Source organism: Manduca sexta, chromosome 28 (genome assembly GCF_014839805.1).
Source record: "Manduca sexta isolate Smith_Timp_Sample1 chromosome 28, JHU_Msex_v1.0, whole genome shotgun sequence".
Taxonomy (NCBI): Eukaryota; Metazoa; Arthropoda; class Insecta; order Lepidoptera; family Sphingidae; genus Manduca; species Manduca sexta.
In genome coordinates, this window is record NC_051142.1 from 12,913,024 (window position 1) to 12,933,872 (window position 20,849).

General features: G+C 37.0%; 1 protein-coding gene across 4 annotated transcripts in view; it reads left to right on the forward strand.

Annotated features, from left to right (window-relative positions):
- LOC115448812 (FERM, ARHGEF and pleckstrin domain-containing protein 1) overlaps positions 1-20,849 on the forward strand; it is a 64,737-nt gene that overhangs the window by 18,234 nt on the left and 25,654 nt on the right. For 2 of the 4 annotated variants that reach the window (XM_037444789.1, XM_037444790.1), the window contains exons 4-15: positions 9,629-9,739; positions 11,623-11,845; positions 12,391-12,514; positions 12,731-12,795; positions 13,026-13,204; positions 13,658-13,818; positions 14,073-14,147; positions 15,228-15,352; positions 16,073-16,239; positions 17,208-17,234; positions 20,222-20,308; positions 20,738-20,849. In XM_037444789.1, coding sequence (XP_037300686.1) covers positions 9,629-9,739; positions 11,623-11,845; positions 12,391-12,514; positions 12,731-12,795; positions 13,026-13,204; positions 13,658-13,818; positions 14,073-14,147; positions 15,228-15,352; positions 16,073-16,239; positions 17,208-17,234; positions 20,222-20,308; positions 20,738-20,849 — 1,456 coding nt within the window. The remainder of the gene's footprint in view (positions 1-9,628; positions 9,740-11,622; positions 11,846-12,390; positions 12,515-12,730; positions 12,796-13,025; positions 13,205-13,657; positions 13,819-14,072; positions 14,148-15,227; positions 15,353-16,072; positions 16,240-17,207; positions 17,235-20,221; positions 20,309-20,737) is intronic. The other 2 variants (XM_037444791.1, XM_037444792.1) reach the window with 2 other exon arrangements.

The following is a 20,849-nucleotide window of genomic DNA, read 5'->3' on the forward strand; positions in this document are numbered from 1 at the left end:
CACTCATTCAAAACGCAGTCATATAAACGTCTTTTCAATTACAAATTCTTTCACTACATAATTATAAAGGTTTCCTTTTTAAATGACGCCATTTTATTGCAAAATCCTGTTAATTACTTGTATTCTTTATTTTACTGGATGTCAAAACTGGAACAAATTAATGGTGTAAAGCATTGATTGCCAAAGTGGTCTAGGTGGGCTTCCAGGGGTCCACGGGAGACTTGGGGGGTCTAAGGTGGCGTGACCTGAAAACGGGGGTCAGAGATTCGTAACCGGGGGTCCTCGAGTCCACGAAAATTTATTTGGTTTGATAGTAAAGTACTAAAATGTTGGCTTGACTTCACCTATCAATGTAGGCAGGTAATATTGATAGGGGTCGGAAGAGGCACGGTGACCCCAACATAGCCCCCAGCGATGGCTGGGCGGTAGTTTACTGCACTTTATCTGCGATACCTAAGAATGGAAACTGTAAATTAAAACATTTTGCTAATTAATAATTGGGGAAATAATACGATATTATGCTTTTTAATCAATGTATATTTTTAGCAGCCCTGTCCTATCGTGAAACCAAAATGACAACCATTATAAAACTTTGCCACAATAGAAAGTTTAATAAGAAACATGAAATTGTTTCTTTAAATTCGTAACAATCTAAAAAGCTGAAGAACGCAAACTGTCCAGAAATATGGCCGAAGTATCCGATTTTGGTAAACATACTTTAATAGCGACGGTGCTGGTTTGTCGTAGGGTTAGCACTTGGTAAAACTTATTTTTTCATTATTTTTTAGTCTATCTGGCATGGGATGGAATAGCATGCATTATGAAAGATGTAGATGCGGCTTTCCACCGTTACTGTCGCAGTTCGTTCTTCGGAGTATTCGCCTTTCAAACGCGTCCACAATTCCTTGCATTTTAGTATTAATTGTCAGAGTTGATAATTTACTAGCAGGTGATACATTTGGGTGTATTCCCACATTCTACTATATAGTTTATTTTTTTATGGACAAAACTAAATGAGCCTGTTACGTGATTTTGAGTTTATTCTCTATATATTTACAAGAGTTCCTAACGTTAAACGGTACACCATGAAAAGTGTGCAAAAGGAAAATTTATTATGAAAAGAACCAGGCCGTTATTGTTTAATAAATCCTTATATTTTTAATAAATAATATATGAGACCTATTATAATACATACGAAGCATGCGTTTTTTCCGTTTGATTCAAATTTACCAGCATGTATCGCATATCCTTTTAGCTCCAAAACGCCCCGAAAATGTAGGTCACGTTGGGCTCACTGTTTACACTCCGACCAAAATCATTTTTACGCAATTTATCAAAGCGTTCCGTGAAAATTACAAAAAAATATTTCTTTCATTATCACTTCACAACATTCTTTGGCGATGTGTCATGGTTCGTGTCACAATATTTGTTTAGGTACGTATTATTTTATTTCTTCTTTTGTTATTGAGATTTCATTGTAATTTCCTATATAAAATCATACACGATAAAGTTAGTGAAATTGTATGATAAAATGCATAACTACCAACAGGGCTAGCAGATTTCTATTTCTTTGGGAGTAATGAAATAAAAGAAATTCGCAAAACGCTCCAGTCAGCTTGTACGCTTGTGTCAGCCCTTATCTCCAGCATTCAGGGCTGGCCGGGCGCCAGAATTTATCAAACGAGAGCCCGTCGGAGGCAGTTTTGATTGCCTCAATGAGTCCATTGTTCTCTTTTCTCTCCTAAGTTGCGTCGATTTAGTGCTGCATTACTGGCTGGCTTCAACGTATTTTATGTTAATGCATTGATTTATCTTATGTAGGTCAAATGTTTCATTTTGGTTAAAATTTTGCATGGATATTTGTGTTTTAATAATTTACCATATACAAATATCTGCCAAAACTGTGGTCGTATCTTTCGGGCAGAATCGGTCGGATAAGTCACCAGCATAGGTGAATATTGTACCGCGCATCGTCTATGAACGCTACTTAATCATCTCACGTAGATGTTGATTGCCAATGATGATGATGAAGTATACACTTCTAAAACTCGTGCAATCTAGAGATCTATGTCTATAGCCCACGGCATGCGTCTAACATCGGTGAGAGCACCGATGATCGAGAAATTCAATGCTTTTCGAAAGCTCGATAGAATCATGGCCTATTTTGACATTGTGCCAATGAATTGTTAAACACTGATGCAGCGAAAGACACGAAGAAGGTAGCTAAAATTTGAAAATATCCGGTGTGATTTGGCAATTCCTTAGTTATCTGTGAGTTGGTAAAGTAAAGAATAATCTAAATTCTTTTAATTAAAATCTTTTCACTTGAAATAAGTTTCTGAAAGAAGTCGTAACCGTAAAATGTGAAATTATTTTTGTGGCATCCGACATCTCTCGGTGAAAAGGGTTGGTAATGGACAAAAACTTTTTTTTTATAAGAAATAGTATAGGTATGTATGTAATAACGTTATTTTCTTAGGTGGTTATTCGGCAAATATACCTACCGTCAGTATAATATACGACTGCACGAGGATGCTTTTTTTCCCTCCTTCCAAAGCAGATGAGTTCACAGACTACCAGATTACAATAACAAGCCCTGGACAACTGCTGTTTGTTGAATCAATCATACCATTCTGTTTAATAGCGCGCTTACAATGAAAATAATATAAGTCTGCTTCCACACGGGCGCGCAAGTGTCACGATTTGACGCGGGTCGCCAGATTCTTTGATAGCGCTTCACCTACTCGATTGTTATCGCTGTGAAATAATACCGGGCGGTGTTTTTTTCCACTGCTAAAAGTAATAATTTTTCACTCGAGTCGGGAATGCGTGAAAAATGAAAACTGTGGAGTGAAGTAATTTTCCAACTTTTTTTTGCCATAATATACTGCCATATTAAAATGAGTGACTGAACTACAATACTTTCACGGTATACATACATTGCATTGTTTATGGATGTGGTGGAGAGGTGATTTTAAATTTGAATAACAAAAGATACAGGTTATAAGCTATGAGATACTTTGATCGTACCCAACGCATGATCAAAATTATTTATTTCTGCGAGACAATGATTTTACATAGACGTTTCCCCAATTTGTCTTATACATATGAATATTAAATTGCTTGCTTGACCTACTAAAATTATTAGAATACGCAACGGATTTTCCTTTGACCTCTAATGTCGTATATTAAACTAGCTTTTAAGATAACCACTATAAGGTTTACTTCGCTGTAGCCCGACCTTACGATTTGACGTCACACGGACGGAGCCTTACAAGTCCGTAAATAAATAGCAAGTAAAAATAAAACGAGTTGGCCTAATTGTTTACGTTAAGAAGGTTTTATATTGCTATGCGCTGCGGTTGTTTTAATATTGACAAGAGGGGGTGCCAAGTCAGAGGTGGTTTATTTTATCACTACCTGAAAAGGATTATAACCCTTAGACATAGTTGTGTTTAAAGTTTTGATCGTAGATGAACTTTCACCTTGTCGAAACAAATGTTTAACTGAATTTTCACAATACATAGCAATAATCCGCGAGTATAATGGATATCTGGTCGAAGGCGTTGAAGTGATTTTACCAGGTTCATTTAGGGCGCAGTAGGGTGCAATATTTCCAATTTTAACAGTTCACGGATGTATAGACGCTGTTAAATAAGTTGATCCAGTAGGCGGGGCTTGAGCGGGGTACGGAAGGCAAAAGTTCCTGATTTACCAATCGTTCGGTCAATACGCCGCGGAGTTCCCCGCGCGCGCTTCTTCGTGGACATCTATAAGCATTGGGCCAAGTTGTTTGACAGTATCTATAGTAATAGGTGGTTTTGTTGCGTGCTTGATACGTACGATGTGCTGAAGATAAAGGCAGACCTGATGTCTTAAAGAATTTAAGCCATGGAGTACTAACTACTAACCTCTGCTCACTGGCGATTATTACTTTATTTGATATTTCTTCATCTTTCTTTAACAGTAAACAATTGAAAAAAGAGCTAGTTGGTAATCGATGATAACGAAAATTTATCAAAACCCATAATGGGAGATAAATGATTCGCGATTGCCATCCAGATATTTAATAAAAAGAATAAAAACTCAAACGGATTGCATAATTTTTTTATGCCTTCAGCATTGTCATTTCGCAGCCATTTTAGGTATCTGCGCCGCTGCGGCGATACGTTACCAAGCAAATTTATTGTGTTAGGTTAAAAAACACTTGCATTTTCCTAGTATACATTTTACGACACACTCTACAAATTTGCATGACACTTCGTTTCGTCGTTCGGTGTCGAGTGCCTCTCGAAGTCGTTATCTCGGCTAGAGGAAAACTGAGATTAGCAAGTCTGGTGACTAGGCGAGGAGGGACGGTCATGCGGGTACATGATTGGGTACTTTGCTGTTTAATTTTGTACATTATTTTATATAGAAAATCATATGATAAAGATATCAGCATTAAAATTTATTGAAAAATATCCTAGGGTTTGAAATAGTTGTGATCAAGCAGTGTAATTATTTTTATGACAAACTGTATTCTTCGAGAACTAAAAACAAAGAATCGTAGGTAAGTAACTTTAAGGTTTAGAATTATAGTTCTTTATTTAATATAATGTAGATATTACTTTTTATCTCCGAATGGGTAGGCAGAGGAGCGACAGGTGCACCCACTTTCCAACGTGTGTATTCCGTCCCTTGATGTAATAGGAGGCAAGCCTATGGCCATAATGTGCCGAAATCTGAGACTGGGCAGACAATAAACAGAAAAACCCAATATCACTGTCCGACCCGGGGATCGAATACAAGAACTCAGCACTGCAGGTGTACCGTAATACAACCACGCCTACGAAGCAGTCCGTTTAATGAAATGTTTTATCATCACACACTGGTTATACATTTCGCTTTCGTAATAATTACCCATCAGAACTATGTATAAAGTTTTTAAAAATTATGGTTTTCGTGTGTTATTAAGGTAAGTAATTACAATTAAAGTGATTCACTTGCATGCGTTCAGTTAACTAAAGAATTCCTCTGGCATTGTGATTGTTCATTAGCGACAGAATGTGACCAACTTTTTGACCCTATTCTGTTTAAAAGCATCACTAATACTCTGCTAATACGATCTAAACATAAATTAGTATTAAATCGGTAGACGAGGCCAGCTGAGCTACTTAGCGGGGAGAAGTTAAACCAGCGCAAAATTAATCACTCGGCTACAAATTAGCTGCTTAAGTGATGTTTGATTTTATCTATTAACCCTAAGCTCTTGCCGGAATATGGAGTGGATTCTCTAAGAATATAAATGTAGGCATTTATAAACCTCTGTGTGTCTGGTATATGTCTGCTAATATTATAAGAAATCACAAAGATTATGGATGCATAATAAGTAAAAAGATTTAATAGTGCGTCAAAAATATCCTGATAGAGATTTTGATTTTCAATACGTTAGAATAGTAATTTCAATAATTCTCTACATGCTTTCATCTCTATGCACGAGTCGAAACTAATTGATGCTAATATTATTAAGTAATTATACTGGCCATAATGCTTTTGAAAACCTGACAAAAACCCCTTTGATTGCCTGTAGAAATAGATAATTCGGTAATGCATTATTTTACTTTCGCATTCTACTTTCGCATTCTTTAAACCAACTACGGTTACTGATAAATGTGTCCAATGTCAATATATTTATAACACTTGCGTAGCGAGTCCTTGCAGCACGGGTCGCTGGGTGCATCTGATTCATTAACGCACAGTCCCCTGAGCATCGATCTGAAGATGTGAACAATTGAGCCAATGTCGACGTGGAACGCCCGCCTGTGCAACATACTGGGCTATTTAAAGTATTCCAATCTGGGGACGCAGTTTGCAGAATGTCGCATGTGTTTAAAGATTACAAATCCTTTGTATATTAACGGGTGGAAGTTGTGTAGCTCACGTGGACATAAAGGTATTCTCTATGATTGGGATATACTTTGAGATAAACAGCGAAGTTATCTATAAGGGAAATCAACGTATTCTGTAAAACATATAGGGTCAGGGGGTCCTATTCCGTATACGGCAGTGTATCCGTCTTTTTAGCAATTACGGCCGTTTTACTAGAAGGACAGCTTTGATAGCCGTATAGGTAAATAGGAGCTTTTTGTCTCCCTTACCTGCCTTTCGGATAGAACTCTATAGATGGAATAGGACCCTCGGACCTTAAAGCCCATAAAGTATAGACCGCAGTTGGACACAATTATCCTGTAGTAATGCGTTTCGATTTATATCATTAACTTTTTGAATTCGTATGAGTAAAATATCACAATGGATGTTAGAAAATTTGCTGACATTGTAAATTGTGAAGTCAGTCGAAATATGTAGGTCGCTGTATCTAATGCAGTTTGTGCTAATGCAGGTACGGTGCTGGAATTTAAAATATCGACGCCCGACTTCGGAGATCGTCGTCATATATTTACTGCAACCTTGTTTTTCATTTCTAATGTTAGACTGATCTTTAATGTGATAGAGTATAACATAGGACTGCATACGAAAATAAAAGATAAATTCATATTATAGTGTAGCCTATCAATCAACCGAACGCCAAATGGATTAATTGTTACGATTTGATTCAAAGAGGTCTAAGATTGTATAGAGCGAACATTGGGAAATTTTCATACAAAAAATTTGTGCTTATGTGATGGTTACTTAACCTACCGTGATATAGCAAAATATTCATGTACAAAATACTTTATATTTTTTCCACATCATGATTTGCATGTTTTTAATGCGAATATTAGCATATTTTCTATAAATAAATTATTTTTGTATTAATATCTAAGGACGCTCTGACATATTGTCATACAGCCATTTCAAACAAGACTGCGACTCATATATTACCAATTGATAATAACTTTGGAGCAAACATTTGGCTCTAATGTCCGGTCTATAACTAACTATATTGTTTAATGTCTTTGATTTGATTGAAGACATAATAATATAATTATGTCCAAACTTTAGCAAACATTGTGAAGCCATCATGTTATTTCGGCTTACACTTGTGACTTTGATAGACTGCGAGTTGCGTTTACATTAGAATGATAAAGACAACACTTTTCTGTTTACCATTGAATTTACAGTCTGTCTCGACTAGTTTAAAGTAAAGTAAACGTCGTAAGTATATAGTCAATATTTACATTTTTTGTTTAATTTCCTCGGCTTTTTATCGCTGTAATCTAAACTTTTTATTTTTATTTATGACTTTACTGAATCACTCTATACATATAAATTACTAAGATAGTTTTAGTGATGACTAAATATGTATTCATAATAGACGATCAGTCACAGTTGTACTATTACACAAATGTATTAGTACAGATACATGTGCCTGCGCTATCTTCGCCCGCGTGAAAAGTCTACGCGCTCTAAGAATCTTTAAATCCTGTAGCGCCTAACAGCGCCATCTGTACGAGTGAAGAGAACTGAGCCTTTTATTATAGACAAAATTATTTTCTCGTACGAAATATTACAAATATAATAAATAAATGTTTTCCAAGTCGTACAGCAATTAATTTTGATACCTTTGCATGTATGAAAAAGAACAGCAGGCACCTTATAAGGCGGTTTCGACAATGAGAGAAACTCCGTATCTGTATAAGACGCCAAAAGCCTCCCTATCACGCAGCATGATTTGTGTTCAAGCAGACAGATACTTCATATTATGTTTCGTTTTGAAATAGAGATGCATACTAGTGATAGTTTTGTAACCTGGTTTTCTGCTAAAAGATCTATGATAATGTTAGAGAATAGAAGCATATTCTGTGATGTTTGAAATAAATATAATATCGGCTTGTTTCCATAAACAATGTAGCTATGGATTTTAGCAATAAATAGAATAAACGTCGAATAACACTTTGGTTGTTATAAGGCTATAAGACGATCGGCTTATATAGCTACGGAACAAGCTTGCTTAGGATTCCGTTTCTAAGGGACACATTGTTGGGCCGTTTTTACAAGGCTTGATTGTAAATATGCTGGCATTTCAATTATCACTTGGTTTATAACCTCTTACGGCAGACCGATCGTCGTCTATTTTGGATTGTATTGAGTTTTGACTTGCTAAACTGCATTGGATAATTTATCGATTTGATGATGGAATTCTATACGTGGTGTACGTTTCATAAGAAACTTGATAATTCAGTTAATATTTCAGACGGTCACATATCTGTTTCGAAGCGTTTATTGGACATGGTCTATTTGGTGATCGAACTAGCATATATTTCAGAGTATAGAGCACTGTTCCATACCAATATGGACCCTTAACTGCTATGAGTGACAATAATTCTAAAGCCATTTTACACGATATTACGTGGTTCTGGTATTTTAGTAACATCGAAATAATGAATTTTCTACTACGATTTTATTTTATACTATTCTCAAGGGTCGTCGACGCTGAAATTTAATTTATCATACGTTTCTACATAACAAAAAAAATCTTACAATTCTCGTTACTTTTTTGTGTAAAATTTAATCCAAGTTTGCTCGTAACCAACACCACTAACGAGTATTCGTTGATGTTAAAACACAAGAGGGTCATGAGGGTTAAAAAAGCTGTGTGCGGGCCAGGTCACACGGTGGTCGTAATTAACTACCAGCTAAAATGTGTGCAGTTGACAATGCACTGCACGGGTTAAACTTGTTAGTGGGTCAACGGACGCGGCGGGAGCAGCGCATGCATAGGGTTGTTACTTTAAAGAAGAAATATTAGAATACATTATAGCAAGGGTTGGCTCAAAGAATTAGGTTTAAAAAATCTCAGAGACGTAGTGACTTTTCGTCTAATACATAGTGTTGCAATTTACAAAACAATATTCATGATGTTGTTATCATATTATTAGACAATCAATTTTAAGAGTTGAATTAAGAGACGAACTAAACTGACTATGGTTAGCATCGTGTTCATGCAGAGTAAAAACTTCTTTTGTATAGCAAAGGCAGTGTACGCGATAACTTATTTAGCAGCAATTGATAATTACAGTGCGGACTTGTGTTATATTAAAATATACGTTTTATTGAACTATTTTTGCCAAGAACAAGGCTTTTGTCACTTTGACAGTGTAGTCAACCCTATCGGCTACAGCGATGCAAAATAGTAGTGAAGCTTTGCAGCACGATGTTTCGAGTGCTCTTGTTGGCTCGTCTTCCGAAATAATGTTATATGAAATTTTGAGTCAGATGCCTTACTCGTTAGTTCATCAAAGTCTTTTGTTAGGCTGTTATGAATTTAGTTATGTTTTGGAATTTTGAAATGATGACAGGAGATAGATTTATATAGAAAACCTCGAGGATTCTGCCAAGAAGAAGTGTGAAGGCCTCGTTTTATGGAATGTATATTATTTAAATTATTGTTTTATAAGTATTAGATAAATTATGTCAATATTTTTAGCCAAAGTTTATCTAAATATATTTTGTCATCTTAATAAATTATAAGGCGACGCAATGTCCTTTATGAGAACGGCTTTTTAATCACTTTTAATAAAAAAAATTTTAATTCTGATAGACAGAATATAGTACACCTTCCACGCGCTGTCATTACAAGTGCTCTAATTGGTTCTGTACCGAATAAGTTTAAGATGTGTGCTAAATGTAAATATGGTTGTTACAGTCGAAGGCGCTAGGTCGTGTGTTGTTCGACCAGGTGTGTCGGCAGCTGCATCTGCTTGAGGCGGACTACTTTGGCCTCGAGTACCAGGACAGCAACGGGACGAAGGTATGGGTACGTTGCATATGTTGTTTTCATTTGCATATCTACTTTATTTCATTGCTTTTTTATTTTTTTCTAAATGTTGTAGATAGGTATAATACAATGTATGATAAACACAAAAAGTTTCGTATTTTGATACTTCTCGAATTAACCATTTTCACAAGGCGGAGTACGCATTGACGAAGCGTTGCACATATGCGGTTTCTGCAACTGCCAGTGCGGTGTTCGCCGCCCTTTCAGAGTCTACCCAATAATACATTAAATTGTTTTGGGGGCGTAAAGAAAAAATATGCGTGTTAGATATATCTATACAACCATAAGATGCAAGGAAGATTAGTTTACAAAAAATATTACAAATCCTTTTCATGTGACCTTTCAACAATAAAATAGCGGAGTCATGAATAATACATTCGCAACGCTCTCCGCACGCACACCAGTGTTTATATTATTGAGGGTAGTTGTAACTCGTAATGAAATGTGTGAATATTTTGTATTACAGTATGCGTGTTAAGGGTTGAATAGATCTCGTAGTAACATTGTTTAGAAACGATAATTGTATTTGTTTTGTTTATAAATAATTACTAGGTTATTTTATTTAATTAATTATTTTACAAGACATAGTTTATAGTCGTCTATCAACATACATAATATATTATTATTAATTGTAACTTGTTGCCTTATTTTGCATTAATTTTTAAAGTTCCGTTTAGTAACTAATTCATTTAGACTGAGTTGCATGAATATAACAATAGTTTATTAATTATTTATTAACATCCAGCTGTCTGTACTTTGTGGTTAGTATACAATATTTATTGAATACTAATGATTATGGTGTTTACTAACACGCTCTAGGAAAAGTGCTTGTAATAAGTATCTTGAGTAACGCGGAAGGATAAAATGACTACTGAACAATAAGATTATCTTTGCATCGTTTAAATTTGTGAAGAAATTTTATGTCAAGAATGCGAGCTACTTGCTTCTAGCTTTGAACTTCACAAGAGGTTGTAATTGGGAATGTGTTTGTATGAGTACGGTAGATTTAATGGTTTAGCCGCTTTGTGAAAAGGTTTCGATGTTTGTTAGAAGTACATTGAGAAACAGATTTGTATGTAATTTGATCTACCTGTGTGCCTTATCTATGTAAGATTACCATATTTTTTATACCGGTAACTTGCTGCCATGGGAAATAATAATATTTTTTCTGATTTCTTTAATGGATGCCGCTGTGAATCGCTGCAGAGTTTTAGGAATTTTGTATGTTGAGGGAAAGTCTTTCCAATCGAGTCAAGCTGCGAGCACCACCTAGATAATAATTTTAAGATATGCATGGTGATGCTACTGTTTGTGAGGCCAAGACGCTTAGGCGAATGGCTAGTTATAGTAACTTTGCGCTTGTTAGAAGAGCTGCAACATTACGTTTCACGTTTAATATCCTAATCGGTTTAGGTTATAAATCGCAGACACGACGAATCCTTAGCAATGGTGCAGACGGCTAATGGGTTTAAGTCACGCAGTTGATCCTTATTACTGACAATGCTTTGCTTATGTAAGAGCATTAGTAACGTGTTCGTGTCGTGTCAAGTTTTACTCCATGCATTATACTGAGATGCCTGCATTTTTTCTTACATATGTTTCCGATCACCAAATTCTGACAGTTTTATTGTTTTTTTTTTTATCTCTATACATATTTCCTTATCCTCAACAGTAATGAGATAGAGCAATAAATATAAGAGGCATAAGCTATTTTATTTTGTGGTAGTCTAAACATAACAGTTTGTTGCTTAATCTAACATAATGTTGCCCTTTGAACACTAAAGGATAAAACATTAAAGGTTTCGGTGCAGTTGATCCCTACCGACACATACGCTATTTTAATTTTTTTGTTCTTTTATCAGTACTGGCTGGACGTGGAGAAGCCGATGTGCCGTCAAGTGGGCCTGTCGATGCTAGAGCCGACGCTGCGGTTCTGCGTGAAGTTCTACACGCCCGATCCGGCGCGGCTCGAGGAGGAGTTCACGCGCTATCTGTTCTGTCTGCAAGTGAAACGCGACCTTGCGCAGGGGTGCATACAGTGCAACGAGAACACCGCCGCGCTGATGGCCAGCTACATCGTGCAGGGTGAGCGTCATAGAACATAGAAGCTCTTATTTCAGGTTTTAGCATTTTGAATCCTAAATTATTGGGATTTTGAGTACGATATATTACGATAGAAAGTATTTGCTTAAAGCATTTAAAGCCAGTATTACTGAGTTTATGCATTTAAGGGATGGTTTTACTATTGATACGGGCAAGTATGGCGATAAGTATAATATGAGCGATCGGCTTGATTCGTTACTCAATTGAATAATTGTGTAATATGCATCACATGACCATCAAAATGCTGCGCAACGCGCGGTCACCTGATACTGCCGACATTAAGCATGTAACGTATTTATTAGCAGGACAACAGTGTTGTTAGACAAAAGTTTCACATAGCTCAAAATGCAATATTGATTTATGCTAACATAATATTTCGCGTCAATTGTTGCCTTTTAGAGACTGTCATGCCCTCGTCCGTGTGTCTCTCTCATTATACACGCATATTGTTGAAATATTCACAACATAATTACGCTGGAACGTGTGTGGTCTCGCCCTTGGTGACATCATTATCGGTCTACCAACAGCGGAGTGCGGCGACTTCGTCCCGGAGGACTACCCGGACCACACGTACCTCAGCGGGTACAAGTTCTTCCCGAGCCAGGACTCCGAGTCCGAGAGGCGGATCATGGAGAACCATAAGAAGCATATGTATGATGTTTTGCGTTCTATTGTTGCTGATAGTGAAAGTTGGTATAGCTTGTTTTAAAATGTTTAATTTTAAAATTATATATCGGACACAGAGATGAAGCTGTATAATAATAAATAATGTATTATAAATTTTATGATTTTGTACTTATATTTTGAATAGAAAATAATGAAATTTTCGTATCTACAGATAGGTATAACATGTGTTTGTATATCCAGAGGCCAGAGTCCAGCGGAAGCGGATTTAAATCTACTGGAGACGGCGCGGAGATGCGAACTTTACGGTAACACAATAATTACTTTATTCAAATAAATTTTATTATAAATCTTAATAGGAAACTGCCTGAATGAAAAGATCGTCAGAGTTTATAGCTGAAAGAGTTGTAGCTGAGCAATAACAGTATTTGTTAACAAAACTAAAGGTATTTCACTCACAAGCAAAGTTAATTTAAAAGCATATAAGTATAATATACATATATTTTTTATAATAAATAATTTTCTTTACTGTTCCCAGGAATAAAAATGCACCCTGCCAAAGACCACGAGGGTGTACCGCTAAACCTGGCCGTAGCGCACATGGGCATCGTGGTATTCCAGAACTTCACCAAGATCAACACCTTCAGCTGGGCCAAGATCAGGAAGATATCGTTCAAGAGGAAAAAATTCCTCATCAAACTGCACCCGGAGGGATATGTGAGTCGGTTTGACGGAGATTTATGATATAAATGGAGTAGATTTTTGAAAAGGGGCAGCAAGAGCAGCTTCCTTAGCCGCTTTAGCTACGTACAAAAGTATGAAAAAGTTTTTTTTTATATTTTCGGCCTTAAAAGTGCTCAAACCTTTACTGGTGGTTAATTTTATTTTTTCATAAATTGCTAATTTTCTTTTGCTGAATGTCCATTTGTTCAAAATCTATGAATGCAAAATCCTAACAGTTGCCCTTGCTGTCCCAATTCAAAAAGTACATTATGTAATACCCCGGGAAAAGTACAATATGTAATTCGTTTATTAACGCGTATACATATGACGTGTTGGAAAAAAGCCTAACCGTTCTTAATGACGCGACAGCCCATCGAGTATCACTATACTCACTGCCTTTGCAGTCTAATACATCATACTAACTACATACAATATTAATTTTCACAGGGATACTACCGGGACGTGGTGGAGTTCTTCTTCGAAGGTCGCAACGAGTGCAAGAACTTCTGGAAGAAATGCGTGGAGAACCATGGGTTCTTCCGCTGCTCCAGCGTGCCGCGACTGCCGCGACACAAGACCAGGGTCATATCGCGCGGCTCCTCGTTTAGGTGAGTTGCATACGACGTTTTATGACAATACTCATTGATAAGGAAATCACTTCATGAGGTGATTTCTTTAACGATGGACGGATTGCAAATATAAATTATTAAAAGATCGACACTAGAAGAGGTTCCAAACAAGGATTTTTGTGTCGTACATTGAGCGCAAGAGTATGTTCAATCCTGAGCATTTATAATAAAATGTTGATCAGGTGTTGGCGGAATAGGGTGTTGAATCCTACATTATGTATTTATTCTTGCAGGTATAGCGGCAAAACTCAAAAGCAAATAGTCGAATTCGTCAGAGACAACTACGTGAAACGACAAACATTCCAAAGGTACGTGCTACAATGTAATATAATTATTCATAAGCTTAGCTGACAGACAAATATAGAAATACTATAGACTCAGGCATAGCTCGACACAAGGTAACAGTCACATGGTCATTTCACATCTTATATTGTTTAAAGGATAATGTGTAGTGTCCATCGTGACGTTTATATTGTGTTGATATTAACTGCATGAATAAGGACTAAACGAGAGCTTAAGCCGCAATAGTAACAATATAATAGTTTTGTTAATACTCTACGTTACTCATAGGCGTAGTTAGTACTGGCTTATAGTTGTATATTAGATGTTACGATAGCCTTATGATACGAACGCTTTCCATACTATTGCGTCTAGGAATTGTAAGCGATCACATACAGTACACTATTTATAATTTATAGTAAGGTGAGTGGTTAGCATGGGCTGGGAGACACTAGCTTTTGGTTTTGTCTTGTGGGCGTTTGTGTGAATAAAGATTATAATTAAATAAAATATAAACAATCAACCGAAAGATAATTGCATGAAGTAAAAGTAAAAAGTCCCTAAAAACGACTAAAACGAATTGGTTAGTGAGAAGGCTTCGAATAGTTTTGTATTTATCGATGGTGATTAGCGTTCTCGAGCATGCGCTGTACACGTTGACACTTTCGCTTCTTCCAAAAGACGAGACGAGAGACTAAGTGTGTTGCCTGGCAACGTCACTGTGACAATCGGTCGGAGGATGGTGTAGTCGTTCGATTTTAGGGATTTTTTTCAACACACGGTTTCGATAGACACTATGTACCGCGTTACGGATTCACGTTAGCATCACACTGACGATACGTAGGGCACACGGCTTAGTGTAGCTTTACGCACAACACGTGTTCCGTAGATCGATATCCGTTACGAACGTACTTCAGGCTTTCATACAGACTATAAGTACAACTTTGCGAATTAAGTGAATTAAAGGCTATCGATATTTTTCTATTAAAAATCGTATATCGTAATCGATGATATGTGTCGATATCGATAACCACGAGGTCCAGCGGTGGCCCGCGGTGGAACCAAAAGCTGGTGTGTGTGGTCACCATCCTCTGGCGGACTGTCGGCAGGTCGGGGTCGTTCCGCGCGTCGCGGTCGGTGGGCGGGTCGCGCGGCAACGTCGCGGCGCCGCTCGCCAACATCTCGGGCAGCGTGTCCGCGCACCCGCTGCTGCCGCTGCCGCCCGGCTCCGACGGTACGTATAGGGTTCACCGGCCCCAAGTATCGATACCGACTCCTGCACCGCTAACGGAACACATCTAAACATCAACGTTATTGAGTATCGATGTATCGATACTTTCGGACAGAAATGGAACCAGGTTTATAATTTTATTTCTGCGCTATGGAAGTTGGAACGATAGTGTTGATACCGAGTATATAACGACCACATGATCTTTTTCGCTTCAATTATGTTTCCAACTTTTTACGACTGTTAACGTTTTTGAATGAAGAGTATGAAGTACTCGGTTTTATATATTTATTATCAGAGGTCCTAGCAGCTAAAGTTTTCAATATCGATACTGTCGTTCGAACTTTAGATACGTACCGCAAAAACACCGCGCGACTCCTCGTTCTCACCCATACATACGCTTACATTTAGATAGTATGAATTACGATGACTTGCGTCACGTAAGGAAGTAGGTATATACACGTATTTAAACATGTTTCCTATACACGATTTGCATTTTTATTTTACGGTCTTGCCGAATTTAAGAACCACTCCACAGCGTTATATCGTTCAAATGTTAATATAGTTGCCACTGGTTAAAAATACAGTAAAATGCAAGTTGTGTATGTTTTATTGAAAACGTAACTTTACAATACAATGTCCATAATTGATATATTTACGTATATTGACGTCGGTAATGGTATCTGGTATCTGGCGCGTGAATGACGTGTGCGGTGCGTTCGACAGCGATTTCCCTGGAGTGGGACAAGCAGCCTCACTACCTGGAGGCTTCTCTGATGATGAAGGGGTACTCTGCGGAGGAGGCGCGGGCGGCGGCGGAGCGAGCGCGCACTCGCTCGGGCGCCGCTCGCCCGCCGCTACAAGCTACCGCCTTTGTCACCACGAGGGACAAGGTGAGCCGCGCCACACACCTACGCAACACACTACACACACCACTCACACCACTCACATCTAAACAGATAAGTTTCTTATGAAGCAAACCTTCTTTGACATACTTTGTACAAGTGCATTTCCTCGTACAGGCTTATATATTAATATTGACAAATATTCCAATATTTTTGAAACACATAAATATTTCAAAGCATTGTAACTATTGGTTTTTAGAAATAGCGCTTGCAAAATTCTAGTTATTAGCGTTTATTAATGCCAGTTTTATATTCTTGATGCCAGATGGACGTAATTTTGCAAGTTTCCAGTAAAGTTAAATACGCCGCGTGCGGTTTTATATATTAGTATATTTTTTAACAACTTTAAGTAAACAACGATAAAAACGTAACATTTGTTCATTTGTGGCTGGCAGTTATTTAGCGTGCAATAAAATAAAAAAAACTGTTACTCCAAAAATACGATTCATAACTTACAAAATTACGATTGTCTGGCTTCAGCCTTAGACACACATAAAATGATACAGCATATAGCTTACTTCTTACGCGTAGAGAGCTTGATACATGTTGTCATTGCAATGTGTTTGTTAAAAGTACAACAACTAGAAAATATGTCTGGCAGAATTCATACAACAAGAAGATAATGTATTAGGATACCACAAATTCTAGGAAGTAAGTAGTCAGGCTTTCTGGATAAATTTAAATTGAATAAGTAATTTTGTAATTATATTTAGCCTTTTAATTAACACGTGCATGATCGACTATGTTGAGATCTAGTGGACACATTTGAAATACTATATTCGAAGAACTTGTACATCATATTATAATCATGCTAATAAAATAAACTATACATGTAAATTTTATAAATTTATAAAATATTTCACGCAGCTACTGTCTATTTGAAGCGAACTGTAATGAATTTAGTTGCCTTTTTTGTATGTCACATAGAAAACAATATTTTTGTTTGTCTCTTTCAGCTGACAAAACTGTACTGCAATCAAATCGTAAGAGCCTCATAAAATTGGCTTGTTAACGTATCTAAACTGTCTTATCATCTGTCTAACAACATGCGTCTCATGCGGGCGCGTTCATCCGACACGAACGTGATTACACGCTCGCATATTTTATATCAAGAATGACAATTGACATCTAGTACATCATCGATGTAAGCGAGATCGTGTCGTGTCGCATAATAGCGCCCTAGCGACGCGACGTCTTGTTTGGTTGCGTTCCAAGTTTAAACATATTAAAGGTTTAATTAAAAACATTAATCAGAATAAATCTAACGTTGATTGTTTTAACTTTGTAGGTGATGGCTATTTGTTCTACTGGTTTAGTTTGTTGGTCTAGTTGTTTTACAAGGGGATTGCATAGATACCAAGTAGGGGAGACCTAGGAGGGTTGTGACAGAGGAGAGTTGTGACAAAGACGATTTCTCAGAACCTCCGACCGTTAGGGAACTGGCTAAAGCGCACGATTGCTTCTTTAGAGAAACGCTACTCGATACTGTAAGCGCCAGTGGCGCACGGCCAGCGGTTTCGTAAGTACGACGTCTGCATGGAAAAAAAACTGAAAAGTAAGTTTTATATCAAAATTTTGATTGTATTTATATCGATACATATTATGTTCTGGTGGATTTGCAATTTTTTCTTATATTTTGCGGTTTATGAAGTTTCTAAGCATGGCACTGTATTTTTGTGTTTGGATCTTGTTTCGAAATTAAGCAATATTATTTTGACCAGGTCACGATTTCTGGCACCTAGGAAAGTTGTGACAGCGTGTCACAACTCTCCTAGGCTAAGTTCATTTTCTGATTACCTTGTTTTACATGCTTTTTGCAATGTTTGTTTTCTATTTATATGTATAAATTCGTTTGTTTTAATTAATTCTTACAACCTACTTTGACTATAAAATATGCGATACTTAAACTTCGTCTTTAAAATGTTTTTTGTTAGGAACTTGTTTGGGTATGCGGTGTAATGTTGAATGCTGAATTATCTATTTTTTTGTTTTAGAATGCCGTATATTTACACGCAAAGACTGATATGGGCCTCGCTAGTGTCAATATTTATGAATTGGCCTTTGAAGAAGTTGCTAATAAGAGGTCAAAGTCTTCCAAATGCCGCATCCTCTTACAATCTCAACTACATGTCTTTACATAGGTTTATTAAGAAGAAAAAGGCTTTTCAAGATAATGCAACTGATGTGGCTTCGTCTATGAGTTATATCAGTCATACGTTATTTACAGAAGACGGAGAAAATATATTATGCGATTATTTATTGACATGTGCAGCATCCAATAATGGGCTAAAAGAAACGGGAAGTATTTAAGTATTTTGCCTTTATGTTGGCACAAAATGAGAAGGCAGTAGAAGTGTAGCTCAGTGCCAGATCAAATGCAAAGTGGGTCCAGTGTCTGAAATGCAGAGGCTGGTCTCACGAAGATTGCACTGGGGGCGAGCTGCGATGTCTGTCATTTATTTATTTTTGCTTATCAGACTAGATTAATATTTTTGACTGAATTTAAAACGACTGATCTCATAAATATGTCATAAATACTTACAAAAGATTTAATGCTTGTTATGTTAATGTTTCATGTTATTGTAGTTCTTATAATTCTGTCAAAAATAAGTAAAGTATTTTTATGAAAAAAATGTTTATTTTGTTTATAATACATACAGGGTCATTTTGCCATTGCGAATGAAACCACATACTCGTCTTCATCTTTGCTGACATTGTGCCAAAAATCACACATTAATAACTAATATTTTCACGAGTAATCCTGGTTTTAGTTATCTGATTATTTGATCATTTTGTACTTTAATGCGAATATGGCGTGTATGGGGGTGTATTTCTGGCTGGAAGTATGATGTTGCCGCTGCGACGAATTCTCTTAGAGTAGTAGTAGTAGCTTTAGGACGTGTAAAATTGGAATTGCTTTTTATTAATATTTATTTTGTTCGAAACTTATACTTTTTATTTTACATCTACGGCTCAAGTAACTTACTGTAAAGTGTTATTTCCAAGTAGATGAGTATGTGGTTTCATTTAGTAAAGCGTTGTCAAAATGACCCTGTATGTAAATCTACTTGTCTATCAAATATAATCCAGAAACACAGCTGTCACAACTTACCTTTGTACCTGTCACAACTTACCTCGGTATTAGGAGAGTTGTGACAAAGGGAGTAGTTTCAGTTTTCATGGATTTTCTCAGAAATCATATACCTTTTTATTTACTTTAATGACTGTTTTAAAAACGGTAAGGACTGAGCTATGATGAGGCATACAGTTCATAATCGTGGTATATTTCTTTCTTGAGATATGTTCATTTAAGTAAAAATTGTCACAACCTTCCTAGGTCTCCCCTACTTTGTCAATAGGCTGTAAGATTTGTGTTTTTAAATTACATACTTAACGTTAAAAAAAACTTTAATGCTTACTATTTTGACACTAATTTAATAACGAGCGACATTGTGCAACCAAATAGGATGGCGAATATTTCACTTCATGTGTCAGAAATGAATTTATCAAAAATTATTTACATTTATTAAAAACTATTTCTCCACCCTCACAATACCATGTTGTAAATGTGCTTTCACGGCAGGGACAATCTGTATTGCTTGTAGCAGTAATCTATCGTAAAATTGTATAGAAAACAATAAAATCAGATAGATTACTGATGCAAGTTCTTGGTAAAGGTGTATTAGAACATCAGTGGTTGCACGCGTCAGGTCATACGCACTACTTTCGTCACGCACTCGGCACTGGGTTTTATGTATATTATGTTGATAAAAGGTTTATTTGTACATATCCGTGCTGCGTTTGGGGTGTGGCAGGATCCAGTTAAGCACCTATCGTGTCCTCGAAGATACTTTTTATCAATGACAAAGTATGGTCTGGCCCCGGTTTAGACGCTGTTCGGATATGTGTGAATAGACTGAATGTTATGCAATTTTGGTGTTGTTTGATGATTGAGATAACTACTATACAGGTGGGTCCCGAGCTGGTGACTCATGCCGAGGTCAATCATCATCCTACGGAGGATTCGCCTCTGCCTCATCGGACGACGACACCATTGGTGAGTGTTTAAAGTTGATAAACAAGGCTACGTGATTTGCGTGCTTTAGACGAATTTTTATATGAGTAATAAGACATTTTGCGGACGGAATCGAGACGACCGGCTGTAACGTCCACAATGACTTTTGGATTCTTGATTGTTTCGGTCGCCCGTACAACACAATAGTTAATTTGTATTGTGTATGATTTCGTGAGAATAATATTGTCATAATGATTTCTTATGTTTACGCGAATGTTAGACATTGAAATAAAACTAAAAACTATTTAACGGATTTTATCGCGGTTTTTTATATTATTATTTTCTCCCGTGACCATGAAGGCTGCAAAGTCTTCGAAACGTCGGGAAAAAATAATAATATAAAAAACCGTGATAAAATCCGTTAAATAGTTTTTAGTTTTATTTCAATAATATTGTCGTCGTGTATGGCAGGTTTCTCCGGAGAGTACATGGAGCCAGGCGAGCTTGGTGCGAGGCAGTGGTCGCGGGCGCGCGCCCACTCCGCCGCCGCGTGCCCCGCGTCCGCACGCGCACACACGCACAG